Source organism: Amblyomma mixtum, chromosome 1 (genome assembly GCF_055824585.1).
Source record: "Amblyomma mixtum isolate Tamu chromosome 1, ASM5582458v1, whole genome shotgun sequence".
In the NCBI taxonomy this organism is placed as follows: Eukaryota; Metazoa; Arthropoda; class Arachnida; order Ixodida; family Ixodidae; genus Amblyomma; species Amblyomma mixtum.
In genome coordinates, this window is record NC_143012.1 from 272434073 (window position 1) to 272447869 (window position 13797).

At 47.0% G+C, this 13797-nt stretch overlaps 1 protein-coding gene across 5 annotated transcripts in view; it reads right to left on the minus strand.

Annotated features, from left to right (window-relative positions):
• Nucleotides 1-13797, minus strand: part of LOC149371697 (uncharacterized) — a 160724-nt gene that overhangs the window by 46247 nt on the left and 100680 nt on the right. Inside the window, exon 1 of one of the 5 annotated variants that reach the window (XM_089565938.1) lies at nt 1765-2171. The exons of the other annotated variants lie outside the window; for them this stretch is intronic. Within the exon in view, the coding sequence (XP_089422064.1) occupies nt 1765-2155 (391 nt within the window). The 5' untranslated portion in view covers nt 2156-2171. Of the gene's footprint in view, nt 1-1764; nt 2172-13797 lie in introns of those variants that run through there. 5 annotated transcript variants of the gene reach the window in all.

The window sequence follows — 13797 nt, forward strand, 5'->3', positions numbered from 1 at the left end:
TGTTGCTCAGATGCGAGGAGGACATGGCTGTCGCTTTTTCAGGACTCGGTCGTCTTTACCAAACATCCCAGTGATCAGTACAAACATGTGAATACATTTACTGCAGAAGCGTATGGCCACAAATAAACAGAACAACCCCGCTTTAAAATGTGGCCGACCCACTGCTCAACCGTTTCAGTTAGGGACACAAAAACGTTGACCACCTCTTCTGCCCATTCCTGAAAAACACCGAGCAGAGTACGGTGTCGGCACGCTGGTCACAATTCCTTTCGCTACTTGCGGTGAATAGGTACTTCTCTGGCACAGTATCAAGGACGTTACGGAACTGCGGGAAGCTAACATTGGGAACTCTTTTTGCCGGCAGCAATGCCCATGACGTCATACCGCTTGGAAGGCTGAAAATTGCTCCCGCAGACGTACGCAAAACACTGGTTCGGTGCGCACTGCCGGTAAGAATGCACCTGCTGTAACCGATGTGCACTGACGACAGCCATGCCCTGACGCTATTTTCATATCGGATGTCCGCGGCAGCATATAGTCTACTAAAGCCTGCAAGGTGTCGAGCAGACATACCCTCGCATGTATACCGCTCCGCTCCTTGTAATTAGTCGAGCAATAGACACGCAGTCTATATAGACAGGGTGATGGTTTAAGCGCAAAAGAGGTGGGTGCAAAGGAACCGAAGTAGTCAACAACCTCAGCACCAAGAATCTCTGTACTGCCACTTCCGTGCACGACTCCGAGTCTTCGTCTCGCCAGGAGGCGAGGAAACTTTCACTCTTACAACGGCTATTTCATTTCTTTAATACACGTGGAGTATATTTAAACTCCCTACTTTACTTTTATGATGCACAACGGGAACGACTGATGCATCTGCAAGAACGCCTGTCAAAGTTATGACATGTGGGCCAGTAGCGCGGAGGAGCGTGAACACAACATTAGCAGCACGCAGTACAGAAGAAGACCAGGACGAGTCATGCGCACGTCAAGTTATCGAGTGCTTTGAGGAGCACACTGAGCATCTCCTCGCGTCCAAGAACGCTTGATCGCATATGACGACACGAGAGCGGAATGATTGCGGAAGTGAAAAAGCAGAACGTGCCAACAATCGACGGCGCGTCACAACAACGCCATGTGGGTCTCTCCGATGGGCGGCGTGGCCAGAATAGAGGATCGAATGTTCCTCATTTTTTGGGAGAGCCGCGGCGGCGTTCTCCGCTTCGATGTGGATGACGTCAGACCGACGCTGCTCGCGGAGATGAGTGCGCGCTGTGTGGAGCTGGCAAGCAGGCAACAACGTGGCATCGTCGTCCGCGCTGGCGCAGGATGAAAGGTCTGCCTAGCACTCGATGTGGAGGGCCAAAGACACGCTACCCGCTTGCAGCCCCATAGACCTCGACTGTGAGAAACGTTGCGACTGTGTTGGTGCCGGGAGTCCCGTTGCGATGCGGCGAACCACCAGGTCTCCCACAGCGCGGTATGCCGGTCAGCGAAGAATGAGTAGGAGGATGCGAAAACAAGAAAAATGGAGTCCGGAAGGATGCAACCGCGCACGACGCGTGGAGAGAGAGTAAGACTTGCCTGGGGGACATACAGCCGCAGGAAGTGATAAGCTCGCCGAAATCCCCGAGGGTTGTCGGCCGTCCTCGCCGGCGCGACGGCGGGTATTGCGGCGGGGCCGCGGTACGACACGCGAGCGACAGCACACGTCAAGCACCACGACGAAGATGACGAACGAAGCCGGCAGCGGCGTGTGTCCCTCACCTGGAAGAGCAGCAGCGCAGCTCGCATGACGGCCGATGCCAGCGTGGTGACGATCCGATACGAGCGAGCGCCTCCTCACGGTGGCCCGGAGGCGCGTCGCGCCGGTATCCGCCGCCGGGGCCTGGCCCGCATAGAGGAAGAGAACGCGCGGCCAGCGTGACGCGCGGCCCCGCAACTGAGCAGCGAGTGCCGCCAAGGGCGCCGGTACTCCCGCGGACCACCACAGAGGCGGCCGCGCACAGCTGCCGGCCTCGGCCAATGGGGGCGCGCCGCGGTCGCCCCTCCGACCAATCGGCGGCCGCCGCGGGGCGCGTGCGCCAATGGGAGGCCGCGACCCGCTTGATCGCGAACGGCGACCGACCGTTGAGAACGGGCACGTCGTCGTTTGCATACTGATGGTACGTCAATTAGCACCGCGGCTTGTTTTGCGAGGAAAGTCGGGGGAGCGCGCTGAGCTGCTCTCCGTGACGGCCCCCCCCCACCCCTGCCCCTTGTCGTTCCTCTTGCTGCGCCAGAAGAGAGGGCAAACACTGGGCCCACGCTGGGCGCCGAGGGACACAACACCGGGGCCTAGCGGTCAAAAGTCGAGACGACGCCCAAGTTCTCCCGCGACGCGCTCCCTCTTCCTGACACGAGGCGCGTGGCAGAGGGCGCGAGGCGCCTTATTACAATATTTGGAGTGCGGCCTGTCCGACCCTTGGCGGACCTAACGATTTTGCCTTCTTTGCTCGAGAAAATTGGCGCAAACACCGTTGTGAGGCACAAGCCTGCGCTGCAGACGCGCGGGATGCTTGAAAAAACACGCCGCTTCGTTCCAAAAACAACTGGTCGCTTGTTTATAGAAGTTAACTGGATCCAAGTTATGGGTTGTTTTATTAGCTAGCCATAAAGAAATGCAAGAACATGGTACTTTGCGTCCGCTCAAGTGCTACGGAAACTAAATAAGTATTTTTCTCCAAAAACGCGCTCCGCTCACATTATTTTGTGCATCTTCGAACGTTCAGCGAATTGTATACTTTTTTTTTTTTTTTGCAGTGTAACACGTCTTAGGGTAACGAATCAGTTGTTAATCTTGGTCACAGGCGATTATGTGCTCCCGTGGTCAAGCAAGCCCTCGACTTGACGAAGCAAGTCAGCGTGACTGTCTATGAAACGCGCAGGTCGACTTGAGCGCTTTGAAGTCTGTCGGCTACCTCGCGCGGACTTCGCCTAAATCAAGTCAAGGCTGGGCCAAGTGAGATCTCTGCATTCGGGGGATCTCATTCGCCCACCTAACTTTCTGCCGTCCCCTGCTACGCTTGCTTTCTCTTGGAACTCACTCCGTTAAGCACTAGCGGTTATCTTGTCTTCGCATTACATGCCCTGCCCGAGCCCATTTGTTCCTCTTGATTTCGACTAGGAAGTCACTAACCCAATTTGTTCCCTCACCCACTCTACCCTCTTCCTGTCTTTTCCAACAGTTTTGCTGCTTAAGTGGAGTCTCGTTATTTCAAATGAGCTTGATTCGAACCGCGGGTTCATTCGAACCGACGTTTCGGTCTCGTCAGAGTCGCGGGTATTCAAAATCCGCAGAACTGGAACGTATTTCCGGGCTCTGAGTGTGAATTCGACCCACTGGAGTGAAAAAGAAATTGCAGTAAGCACTCCGAAATCATCATCTCGAACCTGTGTTCGCTGCGATCGAACTTTGACAGAGTAGTTTTATTAGCAGCGATGGCGTAGACGTAGAGCAACCTCCTCGCTTGCAAAAAGGGGAGGGGTTCGAATCCCGGTGCCGCGCAATTCTCGACTGGATAAAAAAAAAAAGAAAAACTCCGCATGTCCATGAAATTGCATAACCAGGCTTGGGGTGCGGCCTGATCTCGACGACCAGAACTGACAAAGCGCTCCCTCACCTGAGCAGGATTTACCCACCAATGTGTAGCACTTGGCAACAACCTCCTTTTTGAACAAGCCAATTAACAAACCAATATATATAGAGACTGCTCGACCAACATTAATCAGCAACTCAACGACGATAGCCTCAACGAAACATGCAGCAACGATCCCCTCAAGCCTGACTACCTGGTGATGTAGACTTTACGTTGTCTATAGGAACTTCCTCATGAATAGAGAATTAGTCGAAAAATGCATCCGTCCGAACTACATGCCTCCTCTTTTACAGCAGATGCTTGCTGTGAGCCAAAAGGTCTTAGAATTTCGATGCAGCCAGCAACGTCAGAAATGTCCGGCCGTGATAAGACTAGATGGGAAGAGGTTCTAAAGCGGGCATCATTCGATCTTACCAGCGTTGTCACCGACCATTACAGCTCAACAGCCAAATCGTTTAGGAACAAAGAAAGGCAGCTAATTGCCTCTTGCATGCTGAAAGAGAAAGGAATTAGCCCCGAAAAGAAAAAGACAGCGGAGATCTTAAGCGCAAGATTGAAAAAATTCCAGGTCAATAAAGTTGCTTCTTCGTTAGCACTGCTGCAAAAAGCAAACGGCTGTGGCATCGCATTGATAACTGATGCTGATAAAAAACCTGACCTCCTTCTGTCCGTCAGCATCGTCAGTTTATCAAGTGTTACTCTTTCTATAGTGTTCAAATGAGCCTTCTTTCGAGTGGGGTCCCGCATCAGGTGTATATGATGAATTTGCCCTTCTAAAATATCTCGACAATTTTGCGCGCAACCTTCGAGAGTATTTCCATGAAGCCACTGAGAGCGAAAATGCGTTGCTCTGATTGAAACACTGTACCCCTCATGCGCAACGTCATAAATATCTGGACACTGACATTAAAGCGATGCAGCACTACATCCTAGAAGAATATAGAGGTAAAGTTCCTTTTAGGCACGATTTATCCGCGGAGGAATCTGAAGCAATAAATAGATTGGCGACATCCTCCGAAATTATTATAAAGCCGGCAGACAAAGCGGCCCTACAGTGATTATGAATACGTCTGATTACATCCGTGGAACAACTAGATGACTCTTTTTTATAAGCGCCTTGATTATTATACGAATTCACAATATAAATCAGAAGTCATTGACATCGTAGAACACCTCTTGACAGCTGGAAAAATTACTGATAAAATGCACCAATCTCTAGTTACACTTAATCTAGTGCCCGGTATAGATTTTACTTGTTACCGATAATACTTAAGGCGAATAACCCAGGCCGGCTTATTGTCTCTGGTGTGGGAATGGTCACTGAAAATATTTCATGTTATGTGGATTCCCAATATTCCTCCCAAGTTCTCTTCTTTCATTAGGGATACCTATCACATCCCTTCTGGTGTCAAGGGCCTTTATACCCCGTCAGGTGCGCTGCTTGCAACCTTGTTGTGGCTTCGTTGTATACAAATATACTTCATATGGATGGTGTTCAGTTCCTAATGACCACCCACGGTGAGGAATGTCGTCAGAAATCCGTCGGTAGCTCCGGTTTATAGGCACACTTTTAAAACTTCTTGAGCTTAACAATTCTAAATTTAATGAAACCCACTACGTTCAGGTTAGCGGAACTTCAATGGGCACCAAAATAGAACCTAATTATGCTAATATCGTCGTGGGTTGCCTAGAAGTCAAATCATCTGAGAGCCGTCCTTTAAAACAGTTCTTTTATAGACGTTTCATTCATAATTTTATTATCTAGCACCAGGGTGAAAAAGAACTTCTCACGTTTATTGCAAATGCAAAACTTTTTATCCTTCAATTTCATTTTCGCACATGTAATCAGCTTCAACTATTAATTTTCTTGGTGTCACAGTGTCTCTTAACAATAGCAGACTAAAAACCTGCCTTTATCGGAAGCCTTCGGACTGCCGGACAGTACCTTCACTTTAACAGCAGAAACATTATAAAGTTAGCATTCCCTACAGTAAGGCCGTCCACTTTAAAAGAATATGCTCAAAGCCACCGGCGTTTTAGAAAAAATGTGCAGAACTTCGCAGTGTTCTCGTCGAAAACACATCTCGACAACAGACATTGACTTCACTGATCATGCGCCTATCTTTATCAATGAACCCCTTTGTCACAGCTCGAGCGGCTTCTTGGTATTGACAGTGTCGAAACAGAAGGAAACAAATTGGAAATTTACTTGGTGTCGTGGCGGAAAGGTATTTGCCCGTAAAGGCGAGCATTTGTTGAAAATGAAAAAAATAAACAGTATATTAATAAGGTGCAGTGAGCAGTCCCATTAGTGAGCATCTACCGTTGCACATAGATGTCCAAAAAACAAAGTATATCATTTCAAGCAACACTAATGCCGCTCCGCAGTGCAATAACAACAGTGTAATGGGATGAAGAGTATGGGGCAAATACCGCAGATATTGCGTACGAGAATTTCCCCCCAAAAATTAAATCGGCCTATGATGAGTCCTTTCCTATGAAAACGATGCACAGCAATTCAAATGCACAATCGGCCTATGATCAGTCCTTGCCTATGAAAACGATGCACAGCAATTCAAATGCACAGACGCCATGGATTACAAAGGAGTGTATCCGAATGATCTGCAAGAAGAACAAGCTTTTTGGACGATTCACTGAAACCAAAGATATAGCATACTTACAAAAGTTCAAGAAACTGACCAATAAGATAGTCAAAACAATCCGCCAGATTAAAAGCGCTACCGAAATGACTTGTTTTCTCCCGAAAGACTATCCAGACCACAGAAAACATGGAAAGAAGTCAATGCTCTCTTGAATAAGTCTAAAGACTGCAGCCACAACTTGAAATAAAAAGAAATGGTGAGAATCTTTCGGTCATTGCTGTTGCCAACTCTTTCAACAGTCATTTTGTTATGTAAGCAGAGGATGCCTCCGGGCACACAGTACTAAAATATCTCCCTGAGCATAACCAACACACATTTCATCTTCACCCTACTATAGTGAAGAAATATTCTCCTCATATCAGACTCTTTGAAACACAAATTATTGCGACTTGACAACCTAATGCTGAGGCCAGTTAAGTATGTACTATAGACTTAATAACACCTGTCCCAACACATATTTGCAATATTTGTTTTTCTTCAAGGAAGTTTTTGAAAAAACCTCAGATAGACAAAGTAATCACAACATACAAAAACCTGTAATTTCTCGAATTACAGGCCGATATCAATACTTCCAGTGTTCTCGAAAGGCTTCGAAGAGGTAATCTTTTTGAGAATAACCGCGTTTTGGGGGAAAAATTCTATTGTATCTAAAGCACAATAACGGTTTCGATCTGGAAGGTGACTATATACTCAAGCACTTCTTCAATTAAAACAGGCAATTTTAAAATAATTTTGAAAGCAGATTTCTTACTTTGGGTGTTTTCATTGATTTATCTAAAGCATTTGAGAGACTAAACCACGCAAATTCGTTTTCGAAACTCGAACAGTCGGCTTGCGTGGAACCATCTCAGAATTAATTAAAAGCTCTTTACGATCGCGTAACCAGAGTATAACAATTAATAAACACGGTCGAATTTCCTTTCACTGCCGGAGTCCCACAGGGTAGTATTCTCGGCCCGCTTCTTTTCAATTTGTAAATTAATGACATAACTAGAAACACCCAAGCTGAAAATTTTACAATATACGCCGATGACACCACATCTCATCTAACCGCTTCTATTCTCCAAGAACTGGCCCGGATTGGCAACACCAGACTTCAAAATCAATATGAATGAAGTCAAGGCAACTTTTTAGTTATCAACACCGACAAAACAATGGCAGTGGTGTTTCTAACGAGAAATACATGCAGTTGCCGACAGACTTCCAGAGCTAAACATTCACGGCACCAGTAGCCTATACCTTGCGTCCCTGATATGAAAACGCTCTTTAACGAGCACATGTCTTGGAATGAACACGCATGCACACTATAGCACACTTTCAAAAGCTTGCAATGTAATAAGCAAATTCCGGAACATAGCCCCTAAAGAATAAATGTCTTACACTCTCTTTTTCTAGTCACTTAAATTATGCTCTGCTTGTATGCGGAACTACAACGTTAACCAACATAAACCAATTACATGTACTGCCAGAAAGACAGTGAGCAATATGACTCACCGACAGCAAGTTTATTCGAGCTACTTAACGTCATCCCAGTCCGTCACCTCTATACATGTACACTCTTATTATCCTTCATTAAAGAGAGCTGCACAGAAGTCTTCTGGAGGAAATGGCACAACTAACGCAAAACATGCACGCCATACTGGAAGGTCCTCTTCAGAAGATCCGGCTACGGTCATCAGAGATTGCGACACCTGTTACCTGTGTTAATTAATAAACTAAACACTAGAAATATCCACACTGACACAATATAGGTCCTCGATCGTTAAAATTACAGTGCATCCGATATTCTTCCGCCAATGTGCTACAGTCGTCTCTCCTGAGTAGTGCTGTTTAGACTTCCTTTTCGCTAATTTTTTTTTTTGTGCCATTGTACACGAATGCATGCTACTGTATTTTGTACTATTGTAAACTGATGCATGCAACTGTATTTTTTGTGCTATTGCATACTAATGTATGCCAGTGTAACTTGATGGACAATGCTGTTTTGTATATATTTTCCCCCCTAATCTGCATCTTAAAATACGACTCTGCTCTTGTTTTTCGTATATAGAAAATCATTGCAAAGCTTGCGCAATTGCGTTGGTTGCTTCCTCTGCTGCAGGCAAAAATGTAACCGGCAGCGTGGTCCCTGTAAAGCCAACAGCTTTGCCGGCTTTTTGATCGCGCTCCCAGCAACACCTTCATTTATCCAAATAAAATTATTGATTGATTGAAACACAAGTATCCAGAAAGGGTTATTGACGACGCCGTGAAACGCGCAGGCGAATGTGACCATGTGTGTTTGGTTCGCGCTTTCAGGATTGCATCTGGTGCCTTCATGTATGTACGTACTCTTTCTTGCAGCCTCCGCCAGCTGTGAAAAGAAAAAAAAAGCATCGATGCTCTTGGCGTGCGGCTTGCCTTGATTTCAGACCCATTATTAAATTTGAGAGCGCATGCGGTGTTTCCTGAGTTGGCGCAAATCCTTGCACCCCTCAATCCGGTTTAAGTTCAGAAAGCTATTTCTATTTCCTGCAGCATGATCGGGTGGCAAGGAAAAAAATCATGTCAGTGAGGTATCTTACATAAGCAGTTTTGTAAAGATAAAAAGACAGTTCATTTAATGATTCCGCTGTCCCGATGTTATTCTTGCTCACTCAGTTTACGAATGCACAGGAACTTCCCTGAAAACCTTATAATGGGTATGAGATTAACGTTATACATATCTGTGCTATGGTGGTTGAGAAGACATCTGTTTTCTTGTCTATTTATTTCTTTAGGTTTGAAGGTTTGAAGGTTTATTTCCGCAACTAGGTGTTGCGAGGACAGCCAGGGAAAAAGCTGTATAGACAGCTTGAGAGGTCCTGGCTTCCTCTTACAGTGCAGCACTGACGGCGGCGGATTACAACATCGAACAAAATGCAAGGAGAAAAAACACGTACGTTTGGTACAGATGACACATGTACGTTCAGTACGTAGTACATTCTGCTTGTAAAGGAAAAAAAGAACTACATTAGATCAAAGAGCCTATAAAAGCAAACACAGGCAGGAGAAAATAAAGGACAGAAAAAATGACAAGTGCACTCAAGATGGTAATAGCAAGAAAAAAAACAGCACGAACATTTGGGGCAATTCTTTCAGAGAAATATTGGATACATCAAGATTCTTGTGGCAGTACAACTCGTTCAGAAGTGTCGGTAAGGTATGCTGCAACATATGCGGACTTGTTCTAAACAAAACAGAAAAGACATGTTGCTGCAGTCTTCTCTCAATATAAAGGTGCAAGCAATATGAAGGGTCATACTCAAGTTCACACAGAAGTTGAGAAAAATTATAAGGAATTTTCGTCCATGCATAGAAAACTACGAACCGAAAAATAACAAATGTATGCTTCTCATTCAGAGTTGGCGAGTAACTGTAAATTGGATTTTATTGTGTTTATCTTCATTTTTGCTTGCATACATTGCATGTTACTTTCCTTGTGGTGAGCGAAATAATGCGCATGACTTGCGAAATTCGCGGGATGCCGAAATGCATAACTGGATCAGTGTTCAATTAAAAAAATAGAACTAAAATTTTGGAGAATGCGTGAGTTGAATTTCTTTGCCAGTCGCTTTGCCCCTTTCTCATTTCGAGCACGAAATAAAATAATTTATCCTCCTTATTACATATATCGATAAGTAGACTTGCGACGTACACGACATTAAGTATACAGATAGTCAAAAGAATATCCTAGCCGCATAGAGAACAAATGTTCCGGATTAAAAAAATTGTATACTCACAAACCGCGTGTAAAGATGTTCGGTTTCGGCTTTCATATGTGTTCAGTGAAAGCATGCATTTTGGGTCAACTGTTTTGAACGAGAGCAGAAGCATCAACCTTACGAACTAGGTGCTCTTAGTCGATATGCTAAGAAGTAACATGATTGAGATTCCGCATGGATCGATGTTTTACAGCCATGATTCGATTCATATCTGCTCTGAAATTCTCGAATCCTGGAGCTCCCACGTTTACGCTTTCGAGCACCCAAAAGAATTTTGGCGCAAGAGGAAGACTCGGAAAGAAAAAAAAAAATGTCAGTCGATTTGGGTAATTAGGCCAAATGCGGATATGAGCGCTAGCAAGACGTAAATTGTGGATAGGATCTACGAACTACTAGATGGTAACAGACTACCACCCAATTACCACCCCAACTTCTTCCGTTTAGCTACTGCGCAGCATCGTTCGAATCACGTGCTCCTCCTATAGCCGTTGCTGCTCATTCCGCTCAGCTCGGTGCGCTTCGGGGCGATGCCGCTTAATTAGCGGCCCAGGTTCGCGCCTGGTTACCACTGGCTACACCTTGCCAAGTAAGCCACCCGGTTGGCAGGTGAGCAGTGGCACAGTGGCGCAGGGAAGGTGCTATGGCAGGTGTTGCCATCGATGGGAATCGGGTTGCGACCCAGGTTGCTCTTCCCGAGCAGCCTCTCACGATTAAATGGGCTGCGGCCTGGCACGGTTGGCAGTTGGGCAGCCTGCCAGAAAACCGGCTTCGGACGGACGGACAGCCAGACGGACAGACGAACAGCCAGACGGACGGACGGACGGACGGACGGACAGACAGACAGACAGACAGAGAGACAGACAGACAGACAGACAGACAGACAGACAGACAGACAGACAGACAGACAGAGACAGACAGACAGACAGACAGACAGACAGACGGGCGGACGGACGGACGGACGGACGGACGGACGGACGGACGGACGGACGGACGGACGGACGGACGGACGGACGGACGGACGGACGGACGGACGGACGGACGGACGGACGGACGGACGGACGGACAGACAGACAGACAGACAGACAGACAGACAGACAGACAGACAGACAGACAGACAGACAGACAGACAGACAGACAGACAGACAGACAGACAGACAGACAGACAGACAGACAGACAGACAGACAGACAGACAGACAGACAGACAGACAGACAGACAGACAGACAGACAGACAGACAGACAGACAGACAGACAGACAGACAGACAGACAGACAGACAGACAGACAGACAGACAGACAGACAGACAGACAGACAGACAGACAGACAGACAGACAGACAGACAGACAGACAGACAGACAGACAGACAGACAGACAGACAGACAGACAGACAGACAGACAGACAGACAGACAGACAGACAGACAGACAGACAGAAAGTGTTCAAATGCGCGGAATGGCCACTGTAAGGCTAACGCACTAAGAGGAACTGTGGTCGCAATTATCCGGAGCCCTCCATTACGACGTCCCTCATAGCCTGAGTCGCTTTGGGACGTTAAACCCCATAAAACCTGAAACTAGTGAACGTTTTTTTACCATTCGGTTTTTTTTTTCCGTAGAAATGCCTGAAGCATATAAGGTCGTGTTGCTTTTATTAGGGCACCAACAACAAGACCGCCTGCCTCAATTCCCACCATGCCTCCGAAGTTGCTTAAAAGTTTTTTTTTAATTTTTTTTAGGACTGCCTCACATCTTGTGAACACCCGAGCCGCTCCCTAAGGGAACGGATAAAGAAGGGAGTGAAAGAAGAAATGAAGAAAGAGGTACCGTAGTGGAGGGTTCCGGAATAATTTCGACCACCTGGGGTTCTTTAACGTGCACTGACATCGCACAGCACACGGGCCTCTAGGATTTCGCCTTCATTGAAATTCAGCCGCCGCGGCCGGGATCGAACCCGCGTCTTTCGGGTCAGTAGCCGAGCGCCACAACCATTGAGCCACCGCGGCGGCTCTCTTGATGAAGCGCCTCCACGGTCCCACAAAGGGAAGATGCCGCCGAAGATAGCGGGCCCTCCCGAGACGCGTAGCGCACTGTCACAGCACGTATAGGGAATATATCGGGATTGATTGGTCAGAGCACGCGTGCAGCCTGCAAAGATAAAGTACTCTTCGCGAAGGCGCGGCACGCAGCCTGTGAGTGTAATTATTGTGTATGTCGGACTGGCGTGGTGTTCGTCACGTCTGGCCGTGATGTGTACGGAAGCGAGTGCTACTGCTATGGCGGTCTCCTCAGCCGTCGTGCTCGAGTTCATGCCCCGAACGGAGCCCGTAATCTGATTGTTGGTTTGTTTTATTGGGGTTTAGCGTCCCAAAGCGACTCAGGCTATGTGGGACGCCGCAGTGAGGGGATCCGGAAATTTCGACCACCTGGGGTTCTTTAACGTGCCCTGACATCGCACAGTACACGAGCCCGTAATCTGAATTGAGCCAGTGGCGTTTGTAACCGCTAGTACCATAGCGTATGTGCCGGACGGGGAATATTCACTTTTCTGATGCAACGCCTCAATCTTGTGCTGCAAACCATCGCTGTAATAATTGGTAGGTTTTTCTGGGAAACGAAATGGCGCAGTATCTGTCTCACATATCTCGGCGGACACCTGAACCGCGCCGTAAGGGAAGGGATAAAGGAGGGAGTGACAGAAGAAAGGAAGGAAGAGATGCCGTAGTGGAGGTCTCCGGAATAATTTCGACCACCTGGGAATCCTTAACGGGCACTGACATCGCACAGCACACGGGCGTCTCCTGCGTTTCGCCTCCATCGAAACGCTGCCGCCGCGGTTGGGTTCGAGCCCGTGTACTCCGGCTCAGTAGCCGAGCGCTCTTACCACTGAGCCACCACGGCGGATAAAAACCCAAACCATTGCTGCATGTACTCATGCGATGAGAATAGTCTTCGGATTAGACTTAGAAATTTGATTTCCCGCCAGAAATAGGAACGGGCTCCCCGTATAATGCGTACGGGAGCAACAAATTAAAATCGAGCGCCTCAACCACACAGTCGAAGATTATAAAAGCCTAAGGAAGTCATGGTTAGCGCCGCTTCATTGAAGAAGAAAACGAAAGATGAGCTGCAGGCCAGCACTACTAAATGACATACTAAATGACTCATCGAGGCTATCCTCGTGTTTGTACGCTGAAACGCCTTTGTGGGTGCGAGAGAAAATTCGAGTGCTTGGCACATATGTCAACTCCTCACAAATGATACCCATGTAATGTTTTATTACGTCTGCATAGAAACATGAACTCGAGATAAAAAGATTATTATTTCGCACGTATGTTAAGTATTACTTGCCACTTGTGCTATGCCGTAGCTTCGCGTTTGTTTATCTAGGCTTTATATTATTTCGCGAGAGGTCGCTTCAGTGTCCACAGCTTATGTGAAAAAAGGTATAAGTTGCGGTTCATTTTGAGGAGTGTGTTATTTTGCCAGCGTATCTTAAGAACTTTTATCGGACAATTATAACAACTATTTCGCGTTTGTAAGCGACAACACGTTATTCATGCATGCCTTTTTGGGTCACAGCAGCATGCCTCACTCTATTGAAGGTCTACAAGTACTGACATCTTCCAAAATTTCCCTGCGGTTTAAATGTTTATTAGCACACCTTTCCAGATATCAGTCGCTTCGTGATGCAGCTAGTTCTGGTTGTGAAAGTACATAAAGTTTTATTTGTATACTTGGGGACGGGGGCTTAAGACAGTC